General features: G+C 37.6%; 1 protein-coding gene across 1 annotated transcript in view; it reads left to right on the top strand.

Annotated features, from left to right (window-relative positions):
• LOC141901887 (uncharacterized) overlaps nt 1-17,714 on the top strand; it is a 153,116-nt gene continuing 135,402 nt past the window's right edge. Inside the window, exon 1 of the mRNA XM_074789439.1 lies at nt 1-51. Coding sequence (XP_074645540.1) covers nt 16-51 — 36 coding nt within the window. The 5' untranslated portion in view covers nt 1-15. The remainder of the gene's footprint in view (nt 52-17,714) is intronic.

The following is a 17,714-nucleotide window of genomic DNA, read 5'->3' as shown; positions in this document are numbered from 1 at the left end:
CCTTGACGGGTGAAGATGACAATTAATGGCTTAATTCACAAACTTACACAGGTACCTTTCGAAATAATCAAATTTTATGAATGTTTTGAGCGATTTATCAACATTGTTTTGAGAAATTAATTTCTCCGCAAATTCCGTCATTGGCCGCCATTTCTCTGTATTGCATACATGTGGAATGATAGACAAGGTGACCTACAAAGATTTATATAAAACTTCCAAGACGAAACAATAAATTTTAATTTTGATGGTTTTGCGATATATATTTCTAATTTTCGTGTTTTCCATGATAAATTATGAAATAATTAATTCGGGATGAAGAAAAATGTAAATTAGTGTAGGTTTCTTATTTTTTTCAATTTTGTTGTTTCGTTTCGTTAGTTTGTGTTGTTGTCCTGGCCTCAGTCCACAGGTGCCAGTATTGGAGTAATAAATTACATATTTAGACAATGGGAAAATAAGCCGGAGTTCAAGGCAGTAGTTGCGGTTAGCAGGCAACCTACGTGTATACTTATGTCACACATAAGAGAGAAGCATAGCAGATAGGTGAGAGTGACGTAGGTATCTACGTGGGAAAGCTTGTTATAGCAGCAGCCTTGAGCTCTGGAAAGTTGAGTTATAAATTTAGCGCTTGTTGAAATCTATGTATATAAAGTTAAATGTGTGCTTCCTTTACCGGTATTGTTGAAATTGTGTACCAGTACTGTTGGATTTGTATACAGTATTTTCGTATTATCCTTAAATCCTTCGCGTTTCGCTTCACGTAGAATTGAATAGATTTAGTAAACCATGAATTTCTAACCGTATAAATTTTCGGGGCATTTTTGTAAATGCACAGTCTTATCCTGTCATTCGTATTAGAAGTATGCCAGCACTACGCTATGGCTGGATGTAGCAATTGTAAGTTATCAAATTATCACAATTTTCCGCTAATTTTATTGTATTGTTACTCATTTAGTTGTTTTTGTATTGTAGCAAACCGGTACTCGGTACTCGGTACTCGGTACTCGTTATTTTGCAGTCGTAAATAAAATCCGAGTAGCAATTATTGTACGTATATTTCAAGTTCACGATGTCAGTCGTCGACGAAAAATCTCAGTCGAAGAAAACGAAAGATACGAGATCGAGTTTAGCCGGTTGGTTGACACGTGCGATAGATAAGGCCGCTACAATTACCTGTTTATCGGCCGTCGAATCCGCTAAATTGCGTGTTACTGGCAGTTTGAGTTCTCTTCAAACTGCACACAATCGTTATGTTACTTATTTGGAGGATGATCATGAAATCGAAAAGGCCGAAGATTGGTTCGAGGGTTATTACGACCGAGCAATGGATGCCCTCAAGCAATTAGAAACCGTTGAATCGTCGAGAGTTCCAACTGCGGCTGGCTCACGTTTAAATCCTACTGCTGTACCTTTTGCGAGTGGCTCGCAATCGCAAGATGCGAGACAGATGTCTAGTACGGAGCAAGAACAAGAGTCTAACCTGATGAATCGTTCAACAATTGATGCTTGGATCGACGATCTCGTAGAAGGAATGGAAACGGTAATTGGACCGGAAACTGTTATTTCATCCCTCGAGGAAGCTGTCGTCAAGATGCAGATTGACCAAGACTTGCCGAAGGTGGAACTGACGACATTTGATGGCTCCACACTTCAATGGCCGCGTTTCATTGAACAGTTTCATGCTCAAATTCATTGCCGCCCCGGTATCAAAGATACCAGGAGAATGGATGCTTTACAGACACACGTCAAAGGTGAGGCAAAGAAGCTTATTCAGGGTCTTGGATTTAGTGGAAAGAATTACGCGCGATCCCTTAAGGAATTGAAATTTGTTTTTGGTCAGCGTGTACATGTAGGAAGAGCTTATATTGATTCCATAACTAATGGTCCGGTAGTTAATCCTTATGACTCTATTTCATTACGTAATTTTTATATTTCTGTCAGAGATTGTTTAATTACATTGAATCAGATGAACTATACCTCAGAAATAGGTAGTAGTGATTTGTTGCCAAAAACTGTCAAAACGTTTGCCAATTGACAAGCGTTCAAAGTGGAATGATTTCGCTCGTCGCATATATCGGCAGCGGGATCTCACTTTAGTAGATCTTGAAAATTGGCTCAAGGACTGTGTCGATGCTGATTTCGGTCCGTTTTCATTGCAAAGTAAACCCAGGCGCGCTAGTAATTTCAATAATGAAAGCTTGAATAAGTCTAAATCTTTTGTTTTGAATTCAAGAAGTCAAACTACAAAATGTAAAATGTAAAATCACAATTTAAGCAAGTGTAGATTGTTTTTAGAGAAACCCGTTGAACGAAGATTCACGTTTGTCAAGTCTAATCGTTTGTGTATTAACTGTTTAGCTCAGGGACATTATCTGAAGTCTTGTTTGTCAACAATTAGGTGTTAAGAAACAGAATGTGGTAAAAAGCATCATACACTATTGCAAAATCAACGTCAAATTCAGTTACCTACAAATAATTCTGATAATGTGTGGTCAAACTCTGGTCAGATGGTGGCTTCTGGAAAGTCTGATGATTTTCAATGTAATATTGAGTATAATACTGAAAAGGCAATTGGGCAAAATACGGTTTTGAGCGCTGATAGTAATTGCACAAATGTATATTTTCAGGTACTACCGATCATAGTTCAAGGCAAGAACGGTCGTCGAATCGCCACATATGGTTTGCTAGACTCGGGCAGTGATATCACTATGATACAAGATAGTTTGGCCGCCGATTTAGGGCTGCCTGGTAAGACGCAAATGCTAACAATAAATACCCTACATTCTAGTGTTGTTCGACCATCACGTTGCGTTCCCGCTTCAGAAAGTAAATGAAACAGGTGTGAAAAAACTAGCTCATTTGAATGGAATTGATTTTTCTGAAGTTCTCTCTGATAAGGTTCAGGTTCTCCTTGGTGCTAACGTGCCACAGGTTCATTTACAATTAGAGGTCAGAGAAGGTACTCCTAGTCAACCCGTTGCTATAAGAACTAAATTAGGATGGTGTCTTTTAGGCGGTATGACTGACGTAGATTCTAATAACGTAAATAGGGTTCATGTTCAATCAATCGTTAGTGATTCTTTGTTAGATGAATCTATAATTTCGCAGCAGATAGAAAGGTTTTGGTCAACTGAGTCCTTTGGCGTTATTTACCCTGATCGAACTGGGTCTATTGAAGATGAAAAGAGTTTAGCTATTTTAACAAATTCCACTCATCTTGTTAATGGGCACTATGAAGTTGGGATGTTGTGGCGGGATGAAGATAGCGTTTTACCTAACAATTTTCAATTAGCTCATCGGAGATTTAGGTTGTTAATGGATAGATTAGAGAAAGATGAGATTATGAAAGAAGGTTACAGTAATACCTTGAATGGTTACATTTCAGACGGGTATGCACAAAAGTTATCTCCTGAAGAGGCTCGTAAGTCAGGTTCTAGAACATGGTACATCCCACATCACTGTGTTAAAAACCCAATCAAACCAAATAAATTTAGGGTTGTATTTGACGCCGCCTCGAAATTTCAGGGAAGTTCATTGAGTAGCTTGTTGATGACGGGTCCGGATCTTTTGAATAGTTTGTTTGGGGTTATTCAAAGATTTCGCCTATACGAAACGGCTCTGGTGGCAGACGTCCAGGCTATGTTTCATCAGGTGAGGACTTCCGAGAAAGACTCGAATTCTTTGAGGTTTCTTTGGCGACCGGATGCGTCATCTGGTTATCCTGATGTTTACAAGATGCAAGTACACATTTTCGGTGCGAGATATTCGCCTTGTTGTGCTAATTATGCACTGAAACGTTCGGCTCTCGATAATGCGGATTGTTTCAGTAGTTTGGTGGTTAGTTCAGTTGTTAAAGACATTTTCGTCGACGATTTTGTAAAATCGCTTCCCGGTTCAAACGTCGTTTTGCGAATTTATGGTGAAGTGTCTGAGATTCTCTCTAGAGGTGGTTTTTACCTTACTAAGTGGATGTCGTCTAGTTAAGAGGTTTTATCTCATATCCCAGCCGAAAAACGCGCGAATCCGTCTTTAGATTTAGATTTGAGCGACTTACCGTTAGAACGTGCGTTAGGAGTTAAATGGAATGCTCAAAGTGATTCCTTCATTTGTAAACCTGTTGTAAAAGATGTCCCTTCTACTAAAAGAGGAATTCTGAGCGCCGTTTTCTCTGTTTTCGACCCACTAGGTTTTTTGTCTCCATTTATACTGCGCGCTAAGTTCCTGTTACAAGATATTTGGAGTTGTGGATATAATTGGGATGATGAAATCTCGGTTGATTTGTCTAATAGATGGCGCATATGGCAGGATGATTTATTAATGCTCCATAACTTGAGTATCCCTCGTCATCATGTGCGATTATCATCGCTTGATGATGAATTACAATTACATGTCTTTTGTGACGCCTCAGAACGCGCATTTGGTGCGGTTGCATATCTTTGTTATTCTATGGATAATGAGAATTTGTGCTCTTTTACCGCTTCTAAAACGCATTTGGCTCCCAACAAACACCCTCTGACTATACCTAAGTTGGAATTACAGGGTGCTGTTTTGGCTGTTCGTCTCGCTGAAACTTTAAAGGCCGAGATTTCTGAGATAAAGGCAGTGACGTACTGGACAGATTCTCAGACTGTTATACGTTACATCGGTAATGAGAAAAAACGGTTTAAAACCTTTGTTGCTAATAGGATTGCAGAAATTCGAGAAGTGTCCTCGGTAAATCAGTGGAAGTTTGTTTCGACTGATTGCAATCCAGCCGATGATTGTACTCGCGGTCTAAGCGGTTCACAATTAGAGATTTCCCATAGGTGGTTTGATGGTCCCGATTTTCTAAAACAATCGGAAAATAGTTGGCCTTCCCAGCCTCAAGTTGGTTATATTTCTGACGCGGATGAAAATGTACGAGTTGTCAGATCAGTGAATAAAGTTTCATCGTTCTCAGCAAATATTCATGAGAGAGTTGTTGATTTGCATGGTTTCATTGAGCCAGAAAACTTTTCGCTTTGGTATCCCTTGTTGCGCCGAGCTGCTTGGATTATACGCGCAGTGAAGAATTTTGCTTCTGCAGTTCAAAGATTAGGATTTAAAGCCATGAAAGCTGGTACCTTGCTTCCCGAGGAACTGCAGTTTGCGGAATGTTGCATAATAACTCAGGCTCAAAAGGAGGGTTTCCCTGAGGATTATATTTGTATTAAAGAGAGCAGGCTAATGGAACGTAGCTCTTTACGTTGCCTTGATCCGTTTTTTGATGGTAATTATATACGTGTTGGTGGGAGAATCCACAGCGCTCCCTATGTACACATAGAGGCTAGATACCAGATTCTTCTCCCATATAGTCATCACATTACGGACTTGCTAGTGCAGAAAGAACATCTTTCTAATTTTCATGCCGGACCTGAGCACACAATATCATTGATACGACAAAGATATTGGCCAATTAAAGCCAGATTAGTTGCTAAGCGAATTATTTCAAAGTGTTTCGGTTGTCGTCGTCGTTCAGTTAAGCCCAAAGTTCCCTTTATGGCGAACTTACCTGTTTATCGTACTACGAGTCATTGTAAGCCTTTTCATTTTTCAGGCGTTGACTATATTTCGGGCCTTTGCACGTAAAAAGAGGTCGATCTTTAGTTAAAGTTTGGGGGTGCCTATTTACTTGCTTGGTAACTAGAGCCGTACACTTAGACTTAGCTGATTCCTTGGATACGGATACTTTTTTGATGGTAGTTCGTAGGTTCATTGGTCGTCGAGGTCAGCCTTGCGAAATTTATAGTGACAATGGTACTAATTTTGTGGGGGCTGATAGGGAGTTGAAGGAATGTTTAGTTCAGTTGAATCAGTCACGAATTTCGAATTTTTGTCTTGAAAGAGGCATTAAGTGGGTTTTTAATCCACCCTGTGCTCCGCATTTTGGTGGAGCTTGGGAGCGATTAGTGAGAACAGTTAAGAACGCACTTAAATCAGTTTTGAAGCGTCAATCATTTCATGAAAATGTATTACGAACGACACTTATAGAAGTAGAGGCTGCAATAAATAGTCGTCCATTGACCTATAATAGTTCTGATCCACGCTATTATACCCCAATTACTCCAAATCACTTTCTTCACGGAGGTGACTCCTCTGTGACTCCCCAATGAGTATTTCATGAACAAGAGATAAATAGTCGCAAACGCTGGCGACAGTGCCAAGTTCTGGCTGATCATGTGTGGCGACGATGGTTGTTAGAATATTTGCCGAAGTTAACTGTGAGCGGCAAGTGGTTAGTTGAAAATAAAAATGTAAAAGTAGGAGATTTAGTTCTACTCGTTAATAAAGATGCTCCTAGGGGCCAATGGTCTCTAGGGCGTATTGTAAACGCATACCCAAGTGTTGCTGATGGTCGTGTTCGCACAGTAAAGGTAAAATCGGCATCAGGGGAGTATGTACGTCCAGTATCGAAATTATGTGTTCTGGAGGAAAGTATAGAATGAATGATTATTGTATGCTAATGAATTAAAATTGAATGTTGCTAGATGATGTATATAAATATATTTGCTTGTTGACACCGTGATATTACGAATGTCAAGGAGGTGCCGTGTTGAAATCTATGTATATAAAGTTAAATTTGTGCTTCCTTTACCGGTATTGTTGAAATTGTGTACCAATACTGTTGGATTTGTATGCAGTATTTTCGTATTATCCTTAAATCCTTCGCGTTTTGCTTCACGTAGAATTGAATAGATTTAGTAAACCATGAATTTCTAACCGTATAAATTTTCGGGGCATTTTTGTAAATGCACAGTCTTATCCTGTCATTCGTATTAGAAGTATGCCAGCACTACGCTATGGCTGGATATAGCAATTGTAAGTTATCAAATTATCACAATTTTCCGCTATTTTTATTGTATTGTTACTCATTTAGTTGTTTTTGTATTGTAGCAAACCGGTACTCGGTACTCGTTATTTTGAAGTCGTAAATAAAATCCGAGTCGAAGCTATTCCGTCGTTTTCGTTGATCGTAGTTGCTGACAGTGCTCGTGACGTATAACACACGTAGAAATGATTTACATAGCCAGTAGAACTGTAGTAATATGATAATACCTCACTGGCTATGAAGCCAAGCGGTGTGGAAATATACGTCACGTTACAATTTTCAGATGATTTCACTTTTTCATTCATAAAATGTTTTCTAATTTCTGGCCATTGATCAATCATTCTCATTCCTTGACAAAAAATTTATTTGCTATTCCTTCGATAGTTATTTCTACTTTTGTTATTTCAGGATTATAATAATTATCAACATTTATTGCGCCATTAGTATATGTTGCAATGGTAAAAAATATTAATATACCTTTAATAGATCTTCTTGGGAAGTTAATATTCTCATTAATAATTTCATCATTTGCATTAATAGTTACAGTTTTAAATTTATCAATATAATCATATAATAATGAAAATCCTTGATTGTATTGAGTTTGAATTATACTTGAAATATTTTCATCAGTTACTGTATCATATTCTAAACATATATTCGATAATTTATAACTCATATCTTTATTAACGCTAGATAATACAATTTCATTTACAGGAGCAAATGTTATTTCGAATATAACGTCTTCTTGAATTGCGTATTTATATAAAGGTGCATTGTTATTTATCAATTCAAAGTCTAATGGAATTTTATATTTGCTTCCATATATACTTTTTATCAATTTATCTACAGCATTAGTTAATATTGCGCTATTAGCTTCCGATCTTAATTTATTTTGGTTTTCTGATTGGATTCCTTGAAATATCATATTATTTCTATTTTCTTTAGTTAACCATAAATCTTAATAATGCATAAATAAATTATAATCATCTAATGAGAAAACTGTTTCTGGACCAATCTTTATTGTTAATTTTTTAATCAAATATCTTCCAACATTATCAACAACATAATTATTATTATTACCGATTACTTTTATATCGGCTGATAAATAAATACTATTTGGAACATAAAAAGTATTTTGTGTTAATCTAGGAATTCTAACATATAAAGTTTCATCGGGATTAATATTTGAAGGATTATGAGTAATTATATGATGTGATCTTTCTGCTTTAATAGCATTAGATATTCTATGATTCTTAGAAGGATTGATATAACTCCCACTCATTTATTTAACAAAAAATTAATTATTTATTTTTGAACATGTTTACTAACCCAAAAATAATTGCACTTACAACTGTAATTAAAAATAAAATAATATGTTCAGCAGCAAGGTTAATAATGTTTCCTGCAGATTTCAATATAAAACCAACAATTGATGCAATAATTCCTGGTAAAGCTGCGGCAGATTTTTTAGATAGTTCCCATAAATATTTTGCTAATTTCTTTAAACCATCCTTAACTTTATCTTGTATAGAATTATTATCTGGGGGTTTATCCGGTTTATTGGGAGTAGGAGTAGATTTCAAAGCATTTGATATAGCTAAACCAATTGTTGTAAATAACATAGTTACAGATGTTAGAATTGAAAGAATTGTTATACCTTCTAACTTAAATAATAATCTTATTCTATCTTTTAATGATATTTCAGAATTTGGTTTTATCAACAAATCTTTAAAAATAACATTTAATTTTTTAATATGATTAAGATCATATGATTTTAATAATGTATCTCTTTCTTCTTTTTGTAATTCTATGTTATATTCTAAGTCATCTATTTCTTTTACTAAAGCTAACTTTCTGCTTTCATAATCAGCTTCCTCTATTACTTGATGATCCCTATTTAATTCTAATTGTTTTAATTCTTCATCTGCATTAGTTAATTCTTTTTTTAACATGGTTATTTTAGAAAATCTCATCTTAATATTAGCAATTTCATCAGATGATTCTTGCATACCTTTAATTTCTCTTCGTGCTTGTTCAGGAAATTCTTTTAATTCTTCATCAGTTAAATCAAGTAATCCTTTTTCTAGTAAAGATTGCATTCGATTTATTCCAGTACTATTCATCTCTTCTTCTGAATCTCTTAATTAGGGTTTTCTGTTACATCACAGAAAACCCTATTGAGATTCGCGTGTTTCTTATCATTATTATTAGGGTTTTCTGTTACATCACAGAAAACCCTATTGAGATTCGCGTGTTTCTTATTATTAGGGTTTTCTGTTACATCACAGAAAACCCTATTGAGATGCGCGTGTTTCTTATTATTATTATTATTATTATTTTTTTCCACACATTTTTTGTCAAAAGTACATAGGCTTTTTTACATTACCGCTGTTGCCGATACAATCCGTCTGATATCATTCAGCTCAGTTCGATCTACAAATACTCCGTGCGAATTTTGAAGAATCAACGTTACAAAAGCACTGTCGGGCCGTAAACATCGAAAATTGAGCCCCATTCAAAGAGCCGACATGTTTTTCTAAGTCGTCTTTCCGAAATCTACCGCACGTTTCTTGTCACATCGATTATCAATTTAAGCATAAATTAACAAATTTATTACCGAAAAATTGCACATTCTGTCGCGGTTTTTAAAAACTAATTTTAACAGTAACCCATTTTCCTCATCAAATTATATTACTGATACACAGGAAATTTACTACTTTAGATTTTAAAAGCCTTGTCGAGCCGTAAACATCGACACATCGACGTGTGTCACTACATCGTCGTTCCGGGGCTGAGAATCAAATCGAGTACAAATTAATTTATTACTACCAGTGATTTGGCTGCGGGCGTCATGCAGTTAGTTTAGCAATACCTATTTTTCTTTATTAAATTAACCGTGTATTTACTAAGACAAATCATAAGTGTACCGGGGAGTCGTAGGCCTAAACGAAACACGCCGAAGAGATATAGCGGAGAAAAGCTGTTATGTCGACGAGGTATTTAAATTAAAATTAAATTAAATTTAAATAAAATAATATATTACTTTATTCGGCCGCGGGCTTCAACCTCTATATCAATACCATCAATACTCTATATTTCCTACAGTACATACCGATCATTGTCAAATGCACAAGGTATTTACTAAACATCGACGAATCGACGTGTGTCACTACATCGTCGTTCCGGGGATCAGCTGCCAGTTTCACCTCATCATGAGAATCAAATCGAGTACAAATTAATTTGTTACTACCAGTGATTTGGCTGCGGGTTTCAAGGAGTTAGTTTAATAATACCTATTTTTCTTTACCAAATTAACCGTGTATTTACTAAGATAAATCTTTAGTGTACCGGGGAGTCGTAGGCCTAAACTAAACACGCCGAAGAGATATAGCGGAGAAAAGCTGTTATGTTGATGAGGTATCAAAATAAAAGAATATATTACTATATTCGGCCGCGGGCTTCAACCTCTATATCAATACCATCAATTCTCTATATTTCCTACAGTACATACCGATCATTGTCAAATGCACAAGGTATTTACTAAATACAAGTATATAAAACACTCTTATCCATATGTTGGACTCACACTTGACATTCGGAGTAAGTGTTCGCTGTGGGGGAAAGGAGATCGTTCGCTGTGTCGCTTGAAGTTTTTATCGAGTTTTACGCGACCTTAAGGCTTTAGGCCTACCGGTACTGACATTTACTGTCTCAAACAAACACAGTATAAATGTTGCGGTTATTAACGGACTCATTGGATTGAACTTCAAAACAAAATTTACGATATTTAGGACGGTTGTTATTCAATAGGCCTACGACAAATCAGTCCGGATGTTAGGCCTACGCATATACATAGGCCTACATAGGCTAGTAGCCTCTACTAGGTTAAGCGTTCGCTGTGGGGGAAAGGAGATCGTTCGCTGTGTCGCTTGAAGTGTTTATCGAGTTTTACGCGACCTTAAGGCTTTAGTATGGTGGCTGATAAGGGCCATGCGTAAAAAAACACGTATATGCAAATGAGGGCGACATTATGACAAAACGACAAAACTAAAATAACGCGACAAAACAATAATTTTGGTTTTGTGCCCCGCGACAATTCATTATTTTGGTTTTATTGCCGCGACAATTCATTAATTTGGTTTTGTCACCCGCGACAAATCAATATTTTGGTTTTGTCGCCCACGACAATTCATTAATTTGGTTTTGTCACCCGCGACAAATCAATATTTTGGTTTTGTCGCCCACGACAATTCAATATTTTGGTTTTATCGCCCGCGACAATTCATTATTTTGGATTTATCGCCCGCGACAATTCATTATTTTGGTTTTATCGCCCGCGGCCATTTTTTTTTTCTCGCGGTTTTATCGCCTGCGACAATTCAATATTTTGGTGTTTTATCGCCCGCAACAATTCATTATTTTGGTTTTATCGCCCGCAACAATTCATTATTTTGGTTTTATCGCCCACAACAATTCATTAGTTTGGTTTTGTCGCCCGCGACGATTCATTATTTTGGTTTTATCGCCTGCGACAATTCATTATTTTGGTTTTGTCGCACGCGACAATTCATTATTTTGGTTTTATCGCCCGCGACAATTTTTTTTTGTCGCAGTTTTATCGCCTGCGACACTTCAATATTTTGGTTTTATCGCTTGCGACAATTCAATATTTCGGTTTAATCGCCAGCGACAATTCATTATTTTGGTTTAATCGCTCGCAACAATTCATTATTTTGGTTTTATTGCCCGTGACAATTCATTAGTTTGGTTTTGTCGCCCGCGACAATTCAATATTTTAGTTTTGTCCCACGCGACAATTCAATATTTTGGTTTTATCGCCTGCGACAATTATATATTTTGGTTTTATCGCCAGCGACAATTCATTATTTTGGTTTTATCGCCGGCGACAATTCATTAGTTTGGTTTTGTCACCCGCGACAAATCAATATTTTGGTTTTGTCGCGACAATTCAATATTTTGGTTTTTCGCCCGCGACAATCCAAGATTTTGGTTTTATCGCCCGCGACAATTCATTTTTAGCCCACTTGGGACTTAAGTCCCAGTGGGCTATTGCGTTCACTTTTCGTCCGTCGGTCCGTCCGTAGACGGAATCCAGTCATTTAGGGAAGTTTTCAAGACGCTTCAAGGTAACGTCTTGATGTTTGGGTTACACGTGTATCTACCCTAGACACATCTTCAGCCCAAAAACTGGCCCTGTCAGATTCAAGATGGCCGACTGGCAGCCATTGTTGTTCGCCAAAATCAGCACTTTATACACGTTTTTGAACTTTTTGAGGGAAATTTTGAAGACGCTTTGATCAATTACCTTGATCTTTCGGATATATGTGAATCCCTCCAGGGCCCATCAGCATAACAAAAATTGGGTCGATCGGACTCAAGATGGCCGTCCTATGACCTTTTTAGTGGCAAAAAATGTTTATTTTGGCCCGACTTCTGAGTCCTGTAGCTTCCTACTGGTTTACCATTTCTCATTGTAATTTGTGATGGGTATTCTTTGGCAAGGGATGTTTTATACCCGAGACAGGTATTTTTCATCAGCCAATTATGACGCAATTGGCGGCCATCTTGGTGTCACCAGTACTCATTCGTAAGTGGGAAAAAGTTTTTCCACATTATATTGATACCTAAGCGTATTTTGTTACCAAAATCATTTAGAAAGTTGTAGCTCATAACGTGTTCTATGATTGTGGTGAGTTTGAAGGTCATTGGATTTTGTATATGGATTTTGTGTATGGGGGCGTTGAATAATGCAATATCTTAGCATTTCTATATTATATGCGCACCTATGCATATTTTGTAACCACAATCAATCGGTAAGTTGTAGCTCATGACATCATCTATGATTGTTGCGAGTTTTAAGGAAAATAGTTTTTTCTATATGGTCACCAGGGGGCGTTGAATAGTAGAATAACTTAATATTTCCTTATTATATTGGTACCTAGGCGTATTTTGTTACCATGATCGATAACAAAGTTGTAGTTCGTGACATGTTCTATGATTGTGGTAAGTTTCGAGGTAATTGGGTTTTGAATATGGTCACCAGGGGGCGTTAAATAGTAGAATAACTTAGTATTTGCATATTAAATTGGTAACGAGGCATATTTTGTTATCACAATCAATTACAAAATCGTAGCTGCTGACATGTTCTATGATTGTGGTGAGTTTCAAGTTCATTGGATTTTGTATATGGTCACCAGGGGGCGTTCAATATCGAAATTGTTAGATTGTTGAGCATTTGGAACCACTTCCGAAGTGGGCATGGTGTCCCTGGACCCCTAGTTTGTTTTGTCACCCGCGACGAATAAATAATTTGGTTTTGTCGCGACAATTCAATATTTTGGTTTTGTCGCTCGCGACAATTCAAGATTTTGGTTTTATCGCCCGCGACAATTCATTTTTTTGGTTTTGTCGCCCGCGACAATTCAATATTTTGGTTTTATCGCCGGCGACAATTGATTATTTTGGTTTTATCGCCCGCGACAAATGATTATTTTGGTTTTATCGCCCGCAACAATTAATTTTTTTTGATTTGTCGCCCACTTTATTAGCTTTTGAATAATTAGGCCAATTAATAACGTAATAAAGACTTATGCTTTCGCCTGTTTTGATGTCGATTAATCTGATATAGAACGGAAGCGATAAAGGGCCTCGAGTTGTCGCGTTCAAACTCGACAAGTCGCCATATTTATGTCGATATATCGCGTCAAGTCCACATGAATATGTCTACATATCGCGACGTTTTCACAACAAATTTCGCTTTTTTGCTCATTTTCCACGGGACAAGCTGTCATTTGAAGACATGTCTAAATGTAAGATGAGGACGCCAGTAATATGACGACTGAGTTTCAAGTCGTCATGAATATGTCGACTTGTCGCGAGGAAAATGGTAAAAAAAAAACGAAATATGTCGTCAAAACGTCACGATATATCGACATATTCATGTCGACTTGACGCGATATATCGCGGTATGTCGACATAATTATGGCGACTTGTCGAGTTGGAACGCGACATCTCCAGGCCCCTTATCGCTTCCGTAGATATAGTGTCGAATATTAAGGTCATTTTGGCAGATTCTTTTTTTTTTTAAAGTGATATTAAAGCGATCATTCAAGTGACCCTACTTAATGAAACTTTTGGTTTCGCCCGCGACAATTTTTTTTTTGGTTTTGTCGCCCGCGACAATTCAATATTTTGTTCTGTCGCCCGCGACAATTCATTATTTTGGTTTAATCGCCCGCGACAATTCAATATTTTGGTTTTATCGCCCGCGATAATTCATTTTTTTGGTTTTATCGCCCGCGACAATCCATTATTTTGGTTTTGTCGCCCGAGACAATTCATCATTTTGGTTTTATCGCCCGCGACAATTCATTATTTTGGTTTTGTCGCCCGCGACAATTCACCATTTTGGTTTTGTCGCCTGGACAATTCACCATTTTGGTTTTGTCGCCCGCGACAATTCATTATTTTTGTTTTGTCGCCCCCACAATTCTTTTTTTGGTTTTGTCGCCCACGACAAATCACTACTTTGGTTTTATCGCCAGCGACAATTCATTATTTTGGTTTTGTCGACCGCGACAATTCTTCTTTTTGGTTTGGTCGCCCGCGACAATTCATTATTTTGGTTTTGTCGCCTGCGACAATTCATTATTTTGGTTTTGTCGCCCGCGACAATTCACCATTTTGGTTTTGTCACCCGCGACAATTCATTATTCTCGTTTTATCGCCCGCGACAATTCATTATTTTGGTTTTATCGCCCGCGACAATTCATTATTTTGGTTTTGTCACGCCGACAATTCTTTTTTTGGTTTTGTCGCCCGCGACAATTCATTAGTCTGGTTTTGTCGCCTGCGACAATTCATTACTTTGGTTTTATCTCCAGCCACAATTCATTATTTTGGTTTTGTCACCCGCGACAATTCATTAGTCTGGTTTTGTCGCCTGCGACAATTCATTACTTTGGTTTTATCTCCAGCCACAATTCATTATTTTGGTTTTATATTTTGTTTAAGTCGCCCGCGACAATTTTTTTTTTGGTTTTGTCGCCCGCGACAATTCAATATTTTGTTTTTGTCGCCCGCGACAATTCATTATTTTGGTTAAATCGCCCGCGACAATACAATATTTTGGTTTTATCGCCCGCGACAATCCATTATTTTGGTTTTATCGCCCGCGACAATTCAATATTTTGGTTTTATCGCCCGCGATAATTCATTATTTTGGTTTTATTGCCTGCGACAATTTATTATCTTGGTTTTGTCGCACGAGACAATTCATTATTTTGGTTTTATCGCCCGCGACAATTCATTATTTGGTTTTGTCGCCCGAAGAAAATTTTGAAGACGCTTTGATCAATTACCTTGATCTTTCGTTTATATTTGAATCTACCAAAGGCCCATCAGCATAAGAAAATTGGGTCGATCTGACTAAAGATGGCCGTCCTATGACCTTTTTAGTGCCCAAAAATGTCAATTTTGGCCAGAATTCCAGGTCCTGTAGCTTCCTACTGGTTTGCCATTTCTCATTGCAATTGCTGATGGATATTCTTTAGAGAGGGATGTTTTATACCTGGGACAGGTATTTTTGATCAGCCAATTATGACGCAATTGGCGGCCATCTTATGCATATGGTCACCAGGGGGCGTTGAATAGTAGAATAACTTAGTATTTCCATATTAAAGTTTTGAAGACGCTTCAAGGTAATGTCTTGATATTTGGTTTATACATGTATCTACCCTAGACACATCGTCAGCCCTAAAACTGGCCCTGTCAGATTCAAGATGGCCGACTGGCAGCCATTGTTGTTTGCCAAAATCAGCACTTTTTAAACATTTTCGAAGTTTTCATTGGAAATTTTGAAGACGCTTCGATCAATTACCTTGATCTTTCGTTTATATTTGAATCTACCAAAGGCCCATCAGTATAAGAAAATTGGGTCGATCTGACTCAAGATGGCCGTCCTATGACCTTTTTAGTGCCCAAAAATATCAATTTTGGCCAGTATTCTAGGTCCTGTAGGTTCCTACTGGTTTGCCATTTCTCATTGCAATTGCTGATGGATATTCTTTAGAGAGGGATGTTTTATACCTGGGACAGGTATTTTTGATCAGCCAATTATGACGCAATTGGCGGCCATCGTGGACAATTCATTAGTTTGGTTTTGTCGCCCGCGACAATTCATTATTTTGGTTTGTCGCCCGCGACAAGTCACCATTTTGGTTTTGTCGCCCGCGACAATTCATTATTTTGGTTTTGTCGCCCCCACAATTCTTTTTTTGGTTTTGTCGCCCGCGACAATTCAATATTTTAGTTTTGTCGCCCGCGACAATTCAATATTTTGGTTTTTTCGCCCGCGAAAATTCAATATTTTGGTTTTATCGCCCACGACAAATCACTACTTTGGTTTTATCGCCAGCGACAATTCATTATTTTGGTTTTGTCGACCGCGACAATTCTTCTTTTTGGTTTGGTCACCCGCGACAATTCATTATTTTGGTTTTGTCGCCTGCGACAATTCATTATTTTGGTTTTGTCGCCCGCGACAATTCACCATTTTAGTTTTGTCACCCGCGACAATTCATTATTTTGGTTTTATATTTTGTTTTAGTCGCCCGCGACAATTTTTTTTTGGTTTTGTCGCACGCAACAATTCAATAGTCGGTTTTTGACGTCCGCGACAATTCATTATTTTGGTTTTATCGCCCGCAACAATTCAATATTTTGGTTTTAACGCCCGCGACAATTCATTATTGTGGTTTTATTGCCCGCGACAATTCATTATTTTGGTTTTATCGCCCCTGACAATTCATTATTTTTGTTTTGTCGCCCGCGACAATTCATTATTTTGGTTTGTCGCCCGCGACAAGTCACCATTTTGGTTTTGTCGCCCGCGACAATTCATTATTTTGGTTTTGTCGCCCCCACAATTCTTTTTTTGGTTTTGTCGCCCGCGACAATTCAATATTTTAGTTTTGTCGCCCGCGACAATTCAATATTTTGGTTTTTTCGCCCGCGAAAATTCAATATTTTGGTTTTATCGCCCACGACAAATCACTACTTTGGTTTTATCGCCAGCGACAATTCATTATTTTGGTTTTGTCGACCGCGACAATTCTTCTTTTTGGTTTGGTCGCCCGCGACAATTCATTATTTTGGTTTTGTCGCCTGCGACAATTCATTATTTTGGTTTTGTCGCCCGCGACAATTCACCATTTTAGTTTTGTCACCCGCGACAATTCATTATTTTGGTTTTATATTTTGTTTTAGTCGCCCGCGACAATTTTTTTTTGGTTTTGTCGCACGCAACAATTCAATAGTCGGTTTTTGACGTCCGCGACAATTCATTATTTTGGTTTTATCGCCCGCAACAATTCAATATTTTGGTTTTAACGCCCGCGACAATTCATTATTGTGGTTTTATTGCCCGCGACAATTCATTATTTTGGTTTTATCGCCCCTGACAATTCATTATTTTTGTTTTGTCGCCCGTGACAATTCAATATTTTGGTTTTCTCACCCGCGACAATTCATAATTTTGGTTTTGTCGCCCGTGGTTTTGTCGGAACATTAAGTTTTTGGTCGAACAGTGTGTTAAGGTTGTTTTGGAAATTTACTTTTGGATTACTGTGTATGTCATTTGTCAGGACATTAAACAGAAGACGACTTAGGATACTACCTTGCGTGACTCCACTAGTTAGACCGTCTCATTCCAAGATGAGGCGTTCCGTTGATTTCGGTTACAAGTTTCTGTTCAGAGATAACTGCTGTGCCATTTGGGCGACCTATCATTGATACTGTTTCCTAATAGCCTGTTCAGTAATGGCTGATGTTGAGCCTTATCAAATGC

The sequence above is a fragment of the Tubulanus polymorphus genome, chromosome 3 (assembly GCF_964204645.1).
Source record: "Tubulanus polymorphus chromosome 3, tnTubPoly1.2, whole genome shotgun sequence".
NCBI lineage: Eukaryota > Metazoa > Nemertea > Palaeonemertea > Tubulaniformes > Tubulanidae > Tubulanus > Tubulanus polymorphus.
Note: the sequence above shows the minus strand (reverse complement) of the source record. Positions and strands in the feature narration are given on the sequence as shown.